This window comes from Fundulus heteroclitus, chromosome 18, assembly GCF_011125445.2.
Source record: "Fundulus heteroclitus isolate FHET01 chromosome 18, MU-UCD_Fhet_4.1, whole genome shotgun sequence".
NCBI classification, from domain to species: Eukaryota; Metazoa; Chordata; class Actinopteri; order Cyprinodontiformes; family Fundulidae; genus Fundulus; species Fundulus heteroclitus.
The window spans coordinates 27137322-27154922 of NC_046378.1; the positions used below are offsets into that span (position 1 = coordinate 27137322).

The window sequence follows — 17601 nt, forward strand, 5'->3', positions numbered from 1 at the left end:
GCGGCTGGGTAATTTCTCAAGTGTCTGAACATGTTTGAGTCAACAATAAAAAGTTGTGGAAAAAGTGACTCAATAATATTCCTTCCAGTATAACGATAAATGACTCATCCTGGCCATCTGGATCCATGACAAAGTGATTATTCTTAAAAAAATAGAAACTCCTAAAAACCTACAAAAAATGCTGCCCAGTTATATAATCTAGTTTTGACTATAAGAAAAAAAAACATTGCTTTCAGAAATAAATGCACAGCAAATAACATCAAGCTTATTCCTATATACATGTATACATGTTTGTATATTAAGCGTGTTTTAGTGAAGTCTCAGCTGACTTCCCAGCAGCGTATTTGCAGCACATGTGGTTTCTGGTCATGAGCTTTCTGGATTTCATTAATAGATGAGGCAATAATAATTTTCTCTTTCTGACATAATGATATGCTTTTTCAGTTCACCTGCACTCTGAGTTGATCAGTGTGTGTCTCTGCAAGACATCCAATTACAAATCACACGGGAGGGAGCGCGGAGCACTGGGAGAATACCGAGTGTGTTCGTTTAATAAGCCGTGCAGGGGAAGGTACATTTGTATGCAGGGCTATTTTATATTTGATGAGACATGAGTTTAACTTGTCCTGTATGTAGTGTCAATTTTATGCTCCGAGGTTCCTCAAAATCGCTCTTCTGTTCGAGAAGAAGACGAATTTCACGACATACTCAGCTGTCAGTTTGGCTTTATTAGTGAGACATGCTAAAGTCCCTTTTTTTATTTTTTATTCTGCATGTGTTATAGAACACGATTTTATATATTCAATAAAAACCTCCTCTGTAGCTGTTTGCAGTTCCTACAACAGCTCAAGAAAATGATATCAAAATTATTTACTTCAGCAATTAAATTCAAAAAGTGAAATACATTTAGTAAGGATTTATTACACACAGTAATATATATATATATATATATATATATATATATATATATTTATTTAATTATTTAATTATGACTGTTAATTTTGATTAGCTTCTTAAACCCCAAATTAGGTTTCTCACCAAATTAGGTTTGAATGTTACATAAATACTTTATCTTAATTAAACGATTGCTATTGTAAATACCCCAGAGATTTCCTATGGAAAAAGTGTCCAAATTACAGTACATGAATTACAGTATTTTGTGTGGCCCGCAGCCTTAATAAAAAAAAAAAAAAAGGTGAAAGATGTTCTTGTCAGCCCGGGCGGCTGATGCTAACATTATTCAGTTCAGTGACTTATGCATTAACGAGGAAAAACCATGGACCATTAAAGTTATTATGTTTCCAATTTAAAAAGAAAAATTAAAAATCTGTGCCATACAAGTATACATTCAACTTAGCAGGGTCTCCATAACACGTATAAGCAGAGGATGACACGAAGTGGTCTATTCCTGATAGGTCTTCTGAAGTTGGAGTTGATCAAACACAGCGGAACAACACCAGCAGATGCACGAATCCCCAAATCGTCACTGACTGAAAACTTTGCACCTGAACTCGGACAACTTGGATTCTACGCCTTTCCACTCTTCATCCAGACTTTTGGAGCTTGATTTCTAAATGAAATACATAATTTGCATTGATATGAAAGACGTGTTTAGACCACTGATCCAGAGTCCAGATGTTTTTCTCCTCAGCCAAGATGAGATGTTGCTGACTTTGGCTACGTTCACACTGCAGGTCTTAATGCTCAATTCCGATTATTTTTTTTTTTTTGTGAAATCGGATTTTTTTTGCGTGTCCGTTCACATTTCCAAATATATGCGACATGTATGTGATCTCCTGTGTGAACTGAATGCGTTCAACCTAAGTGTCCCGCATGCGCACTCGAGGACGCGATGACGTCACACGTAGCAAGCGTCCTCAGTGTTTGCGGACGTAAACATGGATTATAATGCTGGCGCGCGATTTGCGGTCATTAATTTATTTTCTAACCGTAGCTTTCCCTCCATTGACTGCTCTCCTCATTGTAGTCCGCTATGGGTGTCGTCTTTCTTCCCGCTTTTGCATAGCAGGACGCAGAATAGTGACGTTTGTCGAGTATCGGTGACGTATAGGTCGGATAAATGCGACCCGACCGTACAGACACAGGTCGCATTTGAAAAGATCAGATATGTATCGGATTCAGGACCACATATCCAAGCGACCTTGGTTGCATTTGAAAAAATCCGATCTGTGTTGTTCAGACTGTCATAAAAAGATCAGATACAGGTCACATCTGGGCAAAAAAATCAGAATTGGGTCACTTCAGGCTGCAGTGTGAACGTAGCCTTTGTCTCTGCATCAGAAATGGATTAACTCAATGAGTGCAACAGTTGTAGCCCATGTTGATACGTCGGTATGAGCTGGGACTTAAAGCGCTGTCTTTAGCTGCAGTCCACGCCTTGGAGAACCCCACCTAAACTGATGAACTGACTTTGATTCACAGTATCAAATTTTCTACCACTCTTCTTTCTTCCACTAAACCTTCCATCAATGTGCTTGGTAAATGTGAACAGCCAGCTACGCTACCAAATACCTTTTATGCCGTACCCTTCTTTTTTCCTTCTTCTTGTGTAATTATAACATTTTCTGAGGAAGGGCATTTTGGGTTTGCATTAACTGTAAGATAAAGTTGTCACAATTAAAAGGAATGCTTCACATATATTTCTCGCTGTGTGTAATGAATCCGTATAAGTTACACTTTTTGAATCGAATTGCTGAAATGAATTATTTTTAAATGGTATTCTAAATTACCGGACTCCAGATGTACACTCAAAACATTTTCCCTCCCACTTTACTTCTTTGCGGTTAAAGAAGTTATGTCAGAGGCTTTCATCTCCAAGAAAGTTTCCCTGCATAAAGATTTCTCTAACTAGGCCTTAATGCTTATATGCAGTGTGGCATGTTGTATAAACGCAGCAAAACAGCACCACGGGGGTCGACTGAGATAGCTATCAGCACAGGGGTCAGAAGAAAGGGTAGTGTGCGTTATGTAAGTGTCCCCCTGCTCCCGCTACCCGCTATGCATAATAAATGCCCTAGACATGCTTTGTGTGTTCAATTTGAATACAAACTAACACTGTTTCTCTTAAATGGCTTCCCAGGCAGGGCCCTAATTCAGTCTATGTAAAAGCATCCAGCCATTGTTTTGTTTTCAATTTGGATCAAAGCCATGAAGGCAACCATAAGAGCTGTTTAGATATTCAGTTCTAGAACCTTGTTAAAGGAACAAATGCACAAGTTATTGTACTGTAACATGTTACAAATAAATGGAAGGGGGGAAAAAAATCAATGTGGTATGTTTGAACCTGATATCTGGGATTGTGGGATGTTTTAATTTGTTTGATCTTTTTATGAAAAGTACCTCTTTAAGTGCAGAAACCCAACGCTCTGGCTGTTTTAGCGTCACGCGATAACGACAATCACAACAACACGTATCTGTTGACCCTGTTGGCTGGCAAGCAGCGTCTGATGCAACTGCACAGATCAAGTTCTTCTCACCAGGTTCTCCCGTGGATGGAGTTCACGCTTAAACATCTCATCAGTGCACATTCTGCTCTAACGGTCATTTTTTCCAGTGCCGCGGGACTTCAAACGTTCTCCTCCTCACTGAAGCAGGAGTAAATGCTGGATAAAAGTATACGCACCCCTGCCTAATACACCTGATGCATCACAAATGATGTAAGCGGACGGGAAATTAATAACTGGCCGAAAACCATGATGATGCAAAAAAAAAAGAAAAAAAAACATAAGCTTAAGTGAAAAAGTTTCAGTGTGGAACAGCCTGTCTCCAGCTGTGCATCAGCATATTTCACAAGTTAGTAAAGCTGCCATGTGAAAAGCTCTAGATGGTTCTTAATGCTGTCTTCCATCAATTATTTATCTGCTCCACTGCCTTGTCATCAGCGTCCCTATGTTTCCACGTTTTTGTAGAGCACTGCCCGCCTCTTTCGTTAAGTTAATGCCCTCTCTTTTCATTAAAGGCTGGCTTACCTTTCTTTTCTTTTTTTATTTCAGGTTGCAAACATGTTTGTTGTTCAATGCAGTCACGATGCAGTACAGCTCTTAATGAAGTGATATGGGTTTTCCCCCTTTACACCAAACTTTTTTTTTTTTTTTCTGCTACTATTTAGAGCCCAGATGGAAATGTAGTAGTAAGGAGCGATGCTCGTGTGTCCTCCCTCACTCTGAAGTATGTCAAGTATACAGATGCTGGTCAGTATTTCTGCAAAGCACGCAGTGCCATTGGAGAGGATGAACAAACTGCTTTTCTGGAGGTTCGATGTGAGTATTTCCTGGTCTTTTGCTTATCAGAAAGATAAATGTAGTGCGGAGGGTTAGGTTTAGGTGTACGGTCATGATGGGCAGTAATAGATAATAGTCTTGAGCTTTTAATTACTTATTTGAACTGTTTTTTCTTTTCTAATTTGAAATTATTAGACAACAAACAATTCTAAGGATAGAAAAACTGTTGTGTGCAAATTTTAAATTATTGGGGAATCATCCTTAATTTATTCCAGGCATCTAGGCTCAATTATATACACACACACTCACTAATTTGGTTACAAATTCTTTAGCAAGTTGCACCTTCAACACAACCTTTGTGTTGCCATTACCAACCTTCAATGAGAATATTTCTCCCTTTAAATGTTAGGATTTATTGTTGTTATGCTGGCACAGACCTGGCTTATGACTACAGTCAATACATTTTCACCAGAGATGAGATCATGGTCATTCCTCAAGCCAGTTTTGATTTGCGTTTGAAACCAATGTCCTGTTGTCGTTTGAAACCAATGTCCTGTTGTCGTTTGAAACCAATGTCCTGTTGTCGGAAATCCCGCGTTTGTCTAACTTTTAACCAGGTAACTGTTGATTTGACTTGACGCTAAAGAATTTGGAGGCAGTCCTCCTTCTTCATCATCATTCCATCCACTGCCAGTGGGGTTACCCCTGTGCTTGACAGTAGGTGCAAAGCTCTTAGATGTGAAAGCCTTAACTTGGCTCCTGCAAACGCACTTGTTTGGATATCATGGATAAGTAGATCAGTCTGTCTCCGAACGTCCTCCACAAGGCATTTGTGTTGTCCATGTAGGCAGCTGCAAATTTTAATTGTCGCTGAGGTAGAGAAGCTCGTTTTTTTGTTTGGGACCCCCTCAGACCTCATTGAGCTGAAATTGGATTTGCTGTGGACAGTGACCCTGGTGTTCCAACATTTTCCATTTTATGATGGACCTAAGCATACCAAACCTAAACTTTTGAACATCCTGACCCATTTACTTTCATCTAAAGGGTGATGGGGTCAGATGATTAATACTTGGACTTAACTGGGTCTTTCAACAGGACAAGGATCTCAAACATTCATAAAAACAGCATCTAGAATGGATAAAGAATGCCAAGGATGATGCTAGTCAAAGACCGTACAGCCTCAAATGAATAGTCCCATGCACTTAATGAATGTGTATAAATGTTTGACCAGAGCTATACATAGGTTTAAAGAATATTTTCAGCTGAAAGGTTTGATGAAAGATGTGCTTGACTCCTAGATACGCCTAAGATCCACGGGACTGTTGCGGTTTACACCTGGGAGGGAAATCCGGTCAATATCAGCTGTGAGGTCAAGGCCTTCCCCACCGACGTGTCAATCTTTTGGCTGAGGGATGGAATACAGCTTCCAAACTCAAACACCACCAACATCAAGATCTTCAGAACTCCTTTATCCAGCTACCTACAGGTACACTGACTCTAAAGAGCACTTTGCAACATACAATAAACATGCATAATGTACACACAAAGTTTTTTTTGCATGTGCACAGACACATCCCAGGGCCCCCACCACCTTGTGTCATCAAGATTTCATGAGCATAGACTAGAAGTGTGGGTTTTTTTTTCTTTCAGCCTCATTGGGGGGGAAACATCCATGAATAATTCAGCAGCATGAAGGCTCACAGCAACACATAAAAATAGGTTACGCTAATGGACAAACACAAAGGTCACCTTCATAGTGTTTGACACATAAGTTTATTCATGTGTTTTGCCTTCACATGTTTACTGCTCCTTTTTTTTTTTTTTCTTCCCCACTTTCAGATTACACCCGAGTCTGAAAATGATTTTGGGAGCTACAACTGCACCGCCTCAAATGAGATGGGCACCGAATCCAAAGAGTTCCTGCTCATTCAGGCTGGTCAGTGATGAGCCTGCGGTTTAAACGTCGCTCTCACTAACAGTATTTGGCCACAACGTGTAATTAAATTATATTTACAAGGCAGTACAGTATGTTAAAAAAAGCATTATATTGCATATTCCAGTAATGCCTCTAAAACCATTGTAGTTGGAGTAAAGTTAATTAAAACAGAGTAGCGTGTTAGATGTTGTCTTGCTCTGGGCTGTGAAACAGATTTTACACTCCTTTTTAGAATATATTTGGCCGTAACATCCACCATGAGATTACACAAAGTTGCAGTGTTTATTTAGATGGAAGATAAATTTAGATAAAAAGACATCAGATCATCTATCAGAATTGCTTATCTGTTTCCTTTATCAAAGCCCTTGGTGCATATTTGGAGTTTTGTGCATCTGCAGATTTGCACTTGAATGCCATGCTGAGAAATGCACAAGTTGATTATGTCGCACCACCATATACGTGTGTGTGTGTGTGTGTGTGTGTGTGTGTGTGTGTGTGTGTGTGTGTGTGTGTGTGTCGCCATAAGAAGAGAGGAAAAGAGAAAACGCTGGTTTCAAGCCACCGTCTGAAGTGAATGACTGTGGGGGGAAGAAATAGCAGTTTTCACTTTAGGCAGAAACCTGAGCAACCGCAGTAATTACAATGTTCCTTTTTACTTCCCAGATCAAAGTGATGCAGGACAGAATGAAGCTCACATCTGAGTGTAGGAATCCTGCAAAGCCACCAGAACTCGGATATTACTGTTTTAATTAGTTAAACAGTTTCAATAATGTAATCTTCTCCATAATGGATGGAGAAGTGGGTGGCGAACAAAGACTTTTTGTACTGCTAAATTTAACAAAGGAGGATTGTAATTTAGAACGCATTTTCAGCTTAGTTATGCACTTCAGTTACTTTTTTTTAGGGGGGGCTAAAAAAAAAATACCTGTATATTCCTGAACACCAGCTGCTTGTAGTTTAAATGTTTTCATACTTTTGTAACACTGTAATATCTATGACTTAACTGAAAGAGTTTTAATACACTCGCAATCTTAGTTATAAGTTCCCCAAGAGGGTGTTAAGTCTGTGCTTTCATATTTAGCATCAAGAGAGGCATGTTTTCATCTTGCTCTCCTGAAACGTCTTTACCCAGGAACCTACCGTTCCTTGGCTGTGTGCTGTTTGTTTTTTCCACTGCCATACTGAGCTGTGCTGTTTATGTAAAGTATGCCTGCTTACTACGCCTATGGCTACAGCCTATAGCAGCGTTGCTGCTTCCAACACCAGAATAAAAATATGTGAGGTGCACTGAACCCACTGTGCAGCTCTATAGTGATTCTAGTGCAAATCAAGCACATTGGCAAAATCTACAAACTAGCAGCTGTGTGTGATTAAATAATACAAGTTATAAGTTAAAGAAAAACCACGTGAATAGCTTTAAACAACTAATATTACAGGTGGTTTCTCTAAATCAAAGACAGAATGCCACCTTGGATGAGAGAGAAAAAGGATGTCCCCTAGTCAAAATAAAAGGTCTCAGTTATTTTTTTACTTGTGCCAGTTGCATTTTAAAGATGCAGACTCCCGCATTCACTGCACCTACGGCAAGCTGGAGACAAATGTGAGCTTGGTTTGGGACTACAGCGCTGTGTACAGCCAAAACGCTCAATAATTCACATTCTGAATCCAACTTAAAGTCTGCCCAAACTCAGAGAATATGTAACGTTAGCATGCTGTTCAACAAATTAAACTAGATGTGTCCTAAATGGAAATTACACTTACCTTCAGGGTAACAGTATTACGTTCTACCATAGTATGTGTGCCTAAATGGGCAAAAGGAACAATCTTTGCTCCAGGCTGGATAACATATTGCTTTTGACATTTAGCTGTATTTTGTGAACATACATGAAGTATTTGCAGCATTCACAGTAAGGTCCATAGCTTTATGCTTATACATCAGGAAGTAATTTACTTCTGCATATTTTATGTGCTATTTAGATGCCTTGAGCGCCTTTTAAAGAGCTCAGTTTCTCACTGTAAAGGAACAGTAAGTCATGAAAGCGTCTGTGTGGTGACATCTTGTAGTTGCTGTGGTTAAATCGATCAAATGTTGTCATTTTACAGAGGTCCCATCAGCTGTAGTCATCGATGAGGTGAGGCCTTTCTCCACCACCGCTCTGATCACGTTCGTGGAGCCTGAATCTACTGGAGGCGTTCCTGTTCTGAAGTACAAAGCTGAGTGGAGGATGCAGGGAAGGGGCGGCTGGATGCAGAAAGTCTACGAGGTCCAAGATGGTAAAAGCACATAAAAAACAAATCTGGTGGTATAGCTATACATTTTTATTTTTTAAGGTCCAGGTATTAGCTTGATTCTAATTAATATACAATATCTAAATGTATTAAAAGGTTAAAATCTGCATTTAAATATTGTTTAGTATATAGATGTCAAATAACTTAGACCGGTGAAGGAAAATCAGATGTTAATGTGAAATAACTCAAATTATTTAGCTCTGAATATTTTAAAAACCACTGCATTCCTGAATCTTATTATGGCAAACAGTTCAATACATGAATAAATATTTATAATTGTAAGATTTGAAAGGGAATTTAGATAAAATTGGAAATACATATTGCACAGATTTGACAAATAAAACTGGCATATATTAAATAAAATCAATTATTATTATGTTTGAATTGTGAATATACTTAATTGCATTTTAAATGTCGATCATTGATTATACATCTATATAGTTGTGTAATAAATTATAGATAAATACAAAAGTAATTATGTCATCATAATTACTGACGTCATTAATTCAGGTTTTTTATTGGTTTACACAATTATGAAATTGGATATTTAATATATTGAGGCATTTATTTAAAATGTATCACATTCAATTATTTGATGTATTCATTTCAGTTGTATTTAGATTATCATGTTCATAATTATTTGTTTGACAAATGATTTTTTGTTTTGTGGGATTGTGGATGATAACTATATAACTAATTGAACATGATTGACCAAACTGTTATTCTCGATTTCCTGCATGTTGAGTTTTGGTACATCCCTAAATTGATTAAACAGTTATTTAAACATTGTTTGGTCGAAATGAGAATCCAGCTAATCAGCATTTGCCACTCTGCCAATTAATTATGCATGCATTGTTGGAACAGGGGATTGGTTTATTGTTCTACTCATCACAATGATCAAGGTGTTCTCAACAGAAATTGCACCGTCTCTGATATCGTAACAGGCTTCATCAATGAAGTGACAATTAAGGGCCTGAAGCCAGAGAGCCGCTACGAGGTGAAGCTGTCAGCCATTAATGGCAAGGGGGAAGGAGAGAGCAGCTCCACCGAGTTCTTCAAGACGGAGCCTGTTCGTAAGTGCACAGTTTACAGCACAGTGTGAAGCTTTTATCCACCTCTTCATTTCTTTCTTCACAAACATATTACCTGCAGAGGGTTTCTATAAACACATTATCTGCCGGTGTCTGAGATGTTTGGACAGTTTCACCAAAACAGAGCGATTTCAGCCCTTTCTTTTCACCACGCCTGCAGGAACTCCATCAGCTGCGGAATTTGTCGTTTTCGCTTCGCCACAGGGGGAATGCTTAATCATCTAAGAGTTCATAAAGGAGTTATTTAAAAACATCTACAGATAATGTACTCTTAGAATTGCATGCGGATTTTGTCGCAAAGCGTAGTCGATTACAGACGTATTTTTCTGTCACATTATTTTATAATTTACTCAGAAGCAATGAGTTTCCATGTTTCTCGTTCTTAATGCAGCAGTGAGTAATTATGGTATGACCAGCAGCATATTACTGATGAGGATGAGTGTTTTGCCCTCACAACTGCTCTTAAACACCAGCGTAGGGTTTACTGAAGTAAAAAAATGTTGATCTGTTTTAGTAGCTCAGCTCCAAAAATGAAAACTCACATATTTGATAGAATTACTACACAGAGAGATACATTTGAATTATTTATTTGTAGTGATTTTTATGATTGATGAACCTAAAATCCAGTTTCTCAGAAAACTTTAATATTACATTACACCAAAAAAAAAGAGGTTTTTAATACTGAAACGTTACATCATGACCTTCGCATGAACGGAGAAGACTGTCGACTTCACAGTTGTCCAGCAGACAGTCAATAACACCCCCCACATCAACCATAACATAAAGGACCCGGCTGCTCATCGAGGCTGCATCCAAGCATAACGATGGGAACGCGAGTGGAAGGAAAATGTGTGTCAAGGTGCACAAGCAAGAGAGTTTGGGGAAGATTCACATGGTGTGGACTGTGGTTGGAGAACCACCACACAGAGACGTCTCCGTTCCTCGTGTTAAGCCACTGACCCAGAGACAACAGCAGAGGCATCTTCCCTGGGCTAAGGAGAAAAAGGACTGGACTGTGGTCCAAAGTCCTCTTTTCAACTAAAAGTTAATTTTGCTTTTTATTCGGGAGTCAAGGCCCCAGGATCTGGAGGAAGAGTAGAAAAGCACTGAATCCAAGTTGCTTGAGGCTTAGTGTGTAATGTTCTGAGGAAAAGGACCCAGAATTCATCCAGACCAGCAGAGGTTTCTTAAAAAAAAGCTCTTTAATCACCAACTCAAAAATCAGGGGGAAAAAATCCAGACTGACTGTTGAACAAAAAGATGACACAAAAAATAAACAAACGAGCAGGGCAGACAAGGCAGGAACAGACCGGACAGAATGGCTCAGGTTTCTGGAGGAAAAAGGGGTCAAAAATCCAAAAAGCAAACCTAACACACAGAATTTGCAGGAGGAGACTCACCCATACTCAACAGGACAACCTGGCACTGATGTCTGGTCTCAGCAGTTTATATGGAGGTGGAATCAGGTGAAACCAGTGAGAGGTGATTGCAGCAGGGGTGGAGTTAGGCAGGTGTGCAGAGTAAGTAATTAGACCAGACATCAGTGCTGAGGCTCAAAACAAGAACAAATAAAAAAAACCAAACCAAAACTAAGAAACGTCTGAAGACATAACAGAATAAACTACAACAGTAAACACTAATCTAAACAAGAAACCAGACTAGACAGAACTCAAAACAGCCAGATAACAAAAGACAGGAAAGAGAAGGAAAACTAACACTAACAAACCATAACAGAACTCAGAATATTACATAGTGTGAATTTACCACTGCAAGGATTGATATGGCAAGGCGTGTCATTTGCTGGTGTTGGTCCAATGGGTTTTAACAAGTCCAAAGTCAGTACAGCCGTCCAACAAGATGTTTTAGACCATCTTATGCTTACCCCTGCTGAAAGGACTTGGTACCTTCCCACACTGCAAAAATCACCAATATCTGCTTTAATGACCATAGTATTAATGTGTTTGACTGGCCATCAAACTGATCTACGGAGTATTGTGAAGAAGCAAATCAGACAAAGCAATAGATATATGAGCTGAAGGGCACTGTTAAAGCAACCCGGGCTTTTTAACACCTCAGTGGTGCTACATGTTGCTTTGATGCCGTAAACCAAGCAAAAGGTGCCCTGACTAAATGCATGTACGGTACAGCACATGTGCATACCTAAAAAAAAAAAAAATACCTTCTACATAGTTCTTATGTAAAATTACCATTTTCTGAGAGACTGTTTTTGGGGGTTTTCACTAGCTGTATATACAAGTTTCCCTTTTAGAAAAAGAACTATTGGAGACATTAACATTTACTTGATATAAATTATGAAGAGGCACCTGCAGAGTCTTTGGATCCTGTTAACTGATCAGATTTGTATTGGATTTTGAGCCGCTTGGCTGAGATGGTTGAGTGTCACTGCTGGTAGGGAAGCTGACGCTGTAGGTGGTGTGACTAGCCTGCAAAAATTTAACAATTCACTTCTAATGCCATCTTGTATTTTTTTACATTCTGCAGTGAACAGTCCACTTACCTTATCACTTTATCTGTTGGAAGTCATAATGTTATGTTTATTGGTGTTGCTCCACATGCGTTGAATCCCGATCTCATGGTTTAGTGTTTAGTGCCCTCTGTTGGCTGTGTTTTCAGAGGAGAGCCTCACGGTGAGAGGCTGAGGCTCATGTTGTCTTGACTTTTTCGTTTCTTTTGCTTTTTTTTTTTTTATCACTAATTTTTGTATCCATTTTGTTCATTTTCTCTGTTGTTTCCTTCAGCCCCCCTTAACAAAAGTAAGTGATTCACCCGTCTTTGTTCAGATCTAGGTTTAGTTTTAGCACTAGTTATTGCTCATTCCAAGGAAGATGAAGTGACAAGCCCAATAATGTAACAAAAAGGGAAAACATTTTTGTTTTTGCTATATTTTGCAGTAATATTTTATTCTAATAAACATATCCGAAGTTTTGGTGATTCATTTTGTAGCGTTGCATGTGTTTACATAAAATCAATTTAGAACATCTTTTAGTCACAAAGATTTTAAACGTTTAATGAATACGTTGTTTCTTTATTTCCTAAACTTTAGTTTTTACATACAGAGATTAGACTTCCTAAATTCTTCAATAAAGCGATATCATAGAGATTCAGATGGTTATTTGTGTATAAAAACTGATTTTGCTTGCTTCTCTTGTTTTATGTCTCTAGACGACCTTTTTCATTTTTTCACTGACAGCACAGGTTTGTTCTGTAGTGTCGATAATAGAAGCTGTTAGTGCTGTAGCTGTTTTCTTCTCCTCACAGGATAACCTAGTCACCCCTGCTGATTAGAAGCATTTGTAGTAACTTGAAGGCATTGCAGCAGCTGATAAGTTCCTCCTGCATTTGTGACCTTGCATGTTCTGATTTTTTTTCTCTGCAAACTCCTCTGTGTGCCATGAACAGATTTTATATTACTTTCATCCCATGAGTTTCAATCTGATATACCCAAAATATGAATAATAATGTAGTTCTGGTTTGGAGCTTGTAAAGTAATTGGCTTAGTGACACTGTGATGAATTAACAGGAAATCTACATATTTCCAAAGCTGCAAATTTTCGCCTCTGGTTTCAGCTACTTTGGGGGATGAGTTTGGGGGATATTTGCATTTGGATTAGGCCCAACAGCATTGATTAATCACCTGCCTTCTGAAGGATTAAGTCTGCTAAATCAGGATGTAAAGTTGTTTGATGTCTGTTGCACTTCTTACATTCAGAACCCAAACAGAGGAATTAAAGTGCATTTTAACTGTATGTTTATAGCTTTGTTGTGTTTTAGTCTCCTTAGATTGTCTACAAGGTCACTGCTTTTTTTCCCCCTCCTCTAGTCGTACCTCTGTTTTGGCATCTCCCACAGAGACCTGCAAAGGTTTTCAGAGCTTCTTAGCATTTTGTCATGTTACAAGCACAAACTTCGATGTGTTTTAATGGGATGTTTTCAACACAAAGCAGCACAAACCTTTAAAGTGGAGGGAAAACAATTTCTAACTTTCGTGTGAATTAAAAAAAAGTGTGACATGTATTTGAATTCAGTGAATGCAACATCTTTTGCTGCAATTAAATACTTCAGCAGTATATCTTAACCAGCTTTGGAGACTTTTAATTATTTGTCTATCCAGAGCTATATTGTGTACATACAGGTTCATGTGTTAGTTGATCTTACACATAAATAAGCTTTGATCAATAATAAGCTTTTCTTTCAAAAACAGTTTTCTTCTGGCCAGTTTTCCTAAAAGATCTTTGCAGCACACAGCTAATAACGTTCCGGTGGACAGATTCTTCCACCTGAGCTGTGAATCTCTGCACCTCTTCCAGTGACACGATGGGCTTCTTGGCTGCTTCTCTAGTTAATGCTTTCCTTGGTTGAAGGTATCGCAGTTAGGTGGGTTGTATACAATTGGGGCACAATTTAGAAATATTAGTTTGAAACAAAATCACAAAAAACTTTTTGAAAAGTCTCGTATGAAGTCCATAAAATCAGTCATGCCAATGTCCATGGGTTACAATGTTGAATGTAAATGCTGAGTGTTAAATTTAGCAAGGCAAGCCACTCTATTAAATCTGACCCTGGAGGACAAACCCATTCCTCCATTTCTGCACAGCCTCCAGGCCTTTATATCGGGGGGGTCCAACTCAGGTCTTCTCGATCTGCTGCACTCCAGCCAATAGATCCGTTCCTGTTGCAGCTCAGTCAATTAATTTTCCAGCATGGCCTCAACAATCGATATTATTTACTTTGTGTTTATGATATAAAAGCCAAACAAACTACATTGAAGTTTGTGGTTGTGGCGTGGCAAATTGTGAAAAGGTTTAAAGGACTCTGACTACTTTTGCAAGCCATGGTATGTTTTTCAATCATGTCCTTTTCCTGTGACAATCACTGACACGCATCGTCTCATGTGCCTGTGCCTGTTATTTGACTTGCATGGTGCTGATGATTCCTTCAACTCTGCAGAAGGTAACTTGGTGTCGAATTTTCTTGAATGAAAATTCTTAACTTCAGCTGATGAATGTGAGAATTAAACACCGCATTATTTTTTTTATTTTTTTTATACACATGTAATACATTAATCAGTCATGTTGGCATCCTGAGTAGAATAAATGAGGGAAAACCAGAGCTGTTCATGGTGCTGTATTAGTATTGATAGTCTGCCACATGAGGGATGTTAGCTCTTTGTCAGTCGGATGGGTTACAGTAAATCAAGTGTGTAATGAAATTTGTTTCTTATAATTACAAAAGGATCATTGTTCATTTCTTATCACTATATATCCCTGCCGTCATCCCTTTGCTCTGTTTTTCATTCAACGACGTTGAGTAATTTTATGATTTATTTGCCATATTGATAGTCATTGTTAACCCTCTAAAGTCCATGCTTTACAATTAGAGCTACTAACTTGACTGATCTCAGTTTTGGAGGCAATGAAATGACGGCTCTAAAAACTAATCAATGCAAAAAGCTTTTTTGTTTATTGTTATTAATTTTGTGCAAAATTGTTTGAGTTGGAGTTATTATTAAGATTTTCATGGTAATTTTGTTAAAATAAAAATACAAATTTTGAAGATTTGACATCATACATTAAGAAATGGTTCATCCAATTAGTCAAACAATTATTTTTCAAAGTGCATAGATTATTTCAGGACCAGCATTACTTATAATCTGAGGTTGTTTAGTTCAAATTGAATTAGAATTTAATCATATTTAAAGAAGATCAAAATATTTGTTACCCACAGGATCGTTTGTTGCTTTAGAAGAATTTGGTTCTTTAAATGGCGAAGTTTCTCTTTTAGGAAGTCTTCTGCATAATATCAGCAACCAGCTCGTACAGTGACCTCCATGTTTTTTTAAACCCCTCATAAACTGGTGCCTTCAAATACATTTTTATTGCAGTATCATAATCTCAAACTGAATTTAGAAAATCCTACCATTTCAATTTACCGTAAATGAATCTAGTTAATGAGAAAAAAAGTCCATGTTAATCCTATTATATATATCTATATATACGAGATATAGATCGATGATGATAGAGAGAGAGAGATAGATATCTATAGATGAGAGAGGATAGTATATAGAATGATATAGATATGAGATATATTGTTGTATAGAGATGCATAGAGATAGTATGTATAGATAATATATATATATAGAATATATATATTATATATTTTTTTTGTTAGATAATATATATATATATCTATTATATATATATATATATATATCTATATATATATATATATATATATATATATATTTTTTTTATATTTTAATTGGTTCAGCTCCAATTCGCTTTTAAAATAAATATAACTAAACCATTTTATTTTTTCCGTGGGGTATAAATCAAGACACAGCGGCCTATTTTTTTGGCCACATGCCACTAGGCTGGACAAGGAGCCATATTTATCTTGCCCTGAGCAGGATGGTAAGGAAGGTAATTATATTTTCTGAAAAATGTAGCAAAGAGTGGCATCTTGGGGGAACTAAGTCTCCATAACAACATATCCAAATGCCAACCGGCTTTCTGGAAGGCATGCCAGAAAAAGCCTTTTCTGTCCTACCATCATAAAAAGGAACATGTGGAGTTTTCTTAATGCTATTGGGGCCTGGAACTGTGTGCTTTGTTCACACAGGACTAAGATTGAGGTTTTCTATAACATACACTCCAGGTGAATTGGTGCAAAACAATGGTTAAACAAGTCCAGAAGCATCTCATGTCTGTTAAATATGGAAATGGATCTGTCATTCTGTGGACCCTTTTCTTTTCCAAAGGTCCTGCTATCCCTGTTAGGGAGCATAGCATCATGAACATCATGGTCCTGTGAAAGGATAATGATCCCAGGCTTAATGCTTAAATCAACATAGAAATAGTTCATCGGAGAAAAATAATCAGGCCCTGGATGTAAATCCTATAGACATTAAAGGTATACTCTGAAGAGAAGAGAATAAAAGAGAGCAATGAGCACTCTGGGCAATCTAGAGATTGTGCGAAAAGAAATGGTGTAAGATTCCGCTCTCTGTATGCTCCAACTTTGAGAAATGTTGAATAACCAGGCGAAATGTTTGTCTCGCTCGTCCTCTATTGGAAAACTGGGATTTTACATCTACTGACTGCAGCAGTACCAATAATTGTACCACTGGTAATTTTATTTAAAAACAAATATTTATTAACATGAGATGTACCACAGTGAATGAATCTTCTGAAAGTAAAGGACTTTTTTTTTTGTTTACTTGAGATTATGTTACTGCATTAAAATATGTACATTTATTTGAAGTATTTGCCAGAAGTGGCATTGTGGGCTGAACCGTATGTGGCAGAGATAGATGTTGTATTATAAAAACAGCTTTTGGGGTGTCTTTTTTCATTATCTAAAAATTTAAAGATTTTTTTCAAATATAAAAGTTTAAATAAAATTAAAATAGTTTTAGAAAAAGGTTTTCCCCTTGATACAAAATAATACATTTTAATGTATGTGAATAACTATTGATCAGTGTTACAACTAAGTTAAAAAGGCTCCTTTCTCTGCAATTATGACTGTTAAGGAGCCTCATATTTCATCCCATATGGTCCAGAAGCTTTATTGCAGCTGAACGTCATTCAGCAACAGCAGCAACACTCAGCAGCTTGGATGAATCAAATAAGCTTGTAGTTGTGTGTCATTAGTTAATTAGTACAACTTGACACACAGCATCTTGGGACAGGTGATTAAAGGTCAGTTGAATAAAAGAGGACAACAGAATGGAGAGTAGCTAGCTTCAAACGTTTAGTTTAATGGTCAGCTAACATAATTGCCTCTGACCTTTCTTAAAAATCAACCTTCGTATATTGTGGAAATGGGTCTTGAGATAACCTTTTGTGTTGCTCTTGTGTGCCTTCAGGAAATCCTAATCCTCCCAAACTTGAAGGGTCACTGCAGCCTAAAGGCAACTCCCTCAAAGTCAGCTGGATTAAGCAGGATGATGGCGGATCTCCCATCCTGCATTATCTCGTGCGCTACAAACCAGTGAGTTAACAATTTGTTCATGTTAAATTTCAAG

General features: G+C 37.8%; 1 protein-coding gene across 13 annotated transcripts in view; it reads left to right on the forward strand.

Moving 5' to 3' along the window:
• The window catches only part of ncam1b (neural cell adhesion molecule 1b), a 121358-nt gene that overhangs the window by 86076 nt on the left and 17681 nt on the right, over positions 1-17601 (forward strand). For 7 of the 13 annotated variants that reach the window (XM_036149721.1, XM_036149720.1, XM_036149726.1 and 4 more), the window contains 9 exons: positions 4130-4280; positions 5540-5727; positions 6081-6177; positions 8281-8451; positions 9411-9539; positions 12317-12331; positions 12741-12773; positions 14526-14528; positions 17443-17567. In XM_036149721.1, the coding sequence (XP_036005614.1) occupies positions 4130-4280; positions 5540-5727; positions 6081-6177; positions 8281-8451; positions 9411-9539; positions 12317-12331; positions 12741-12773; positions 14526-14528; positions 17443-17567 (912 nt within the window). The remainder of the gene's footprint in view (positions 1-4129; positions 4281-5539; positions 5728-6080; positions 6178-8280; positions 8452-9410; positions 9540-12316; positions 12332-12740; positions 12774-14525; positions 14529-17442; positions 17568-17601) is intronic. The other 6 variants (XM_036149723.1, XM_036149725.1, XM_036149727.1 and 3 more) reach the window with 2 other exon arrangements.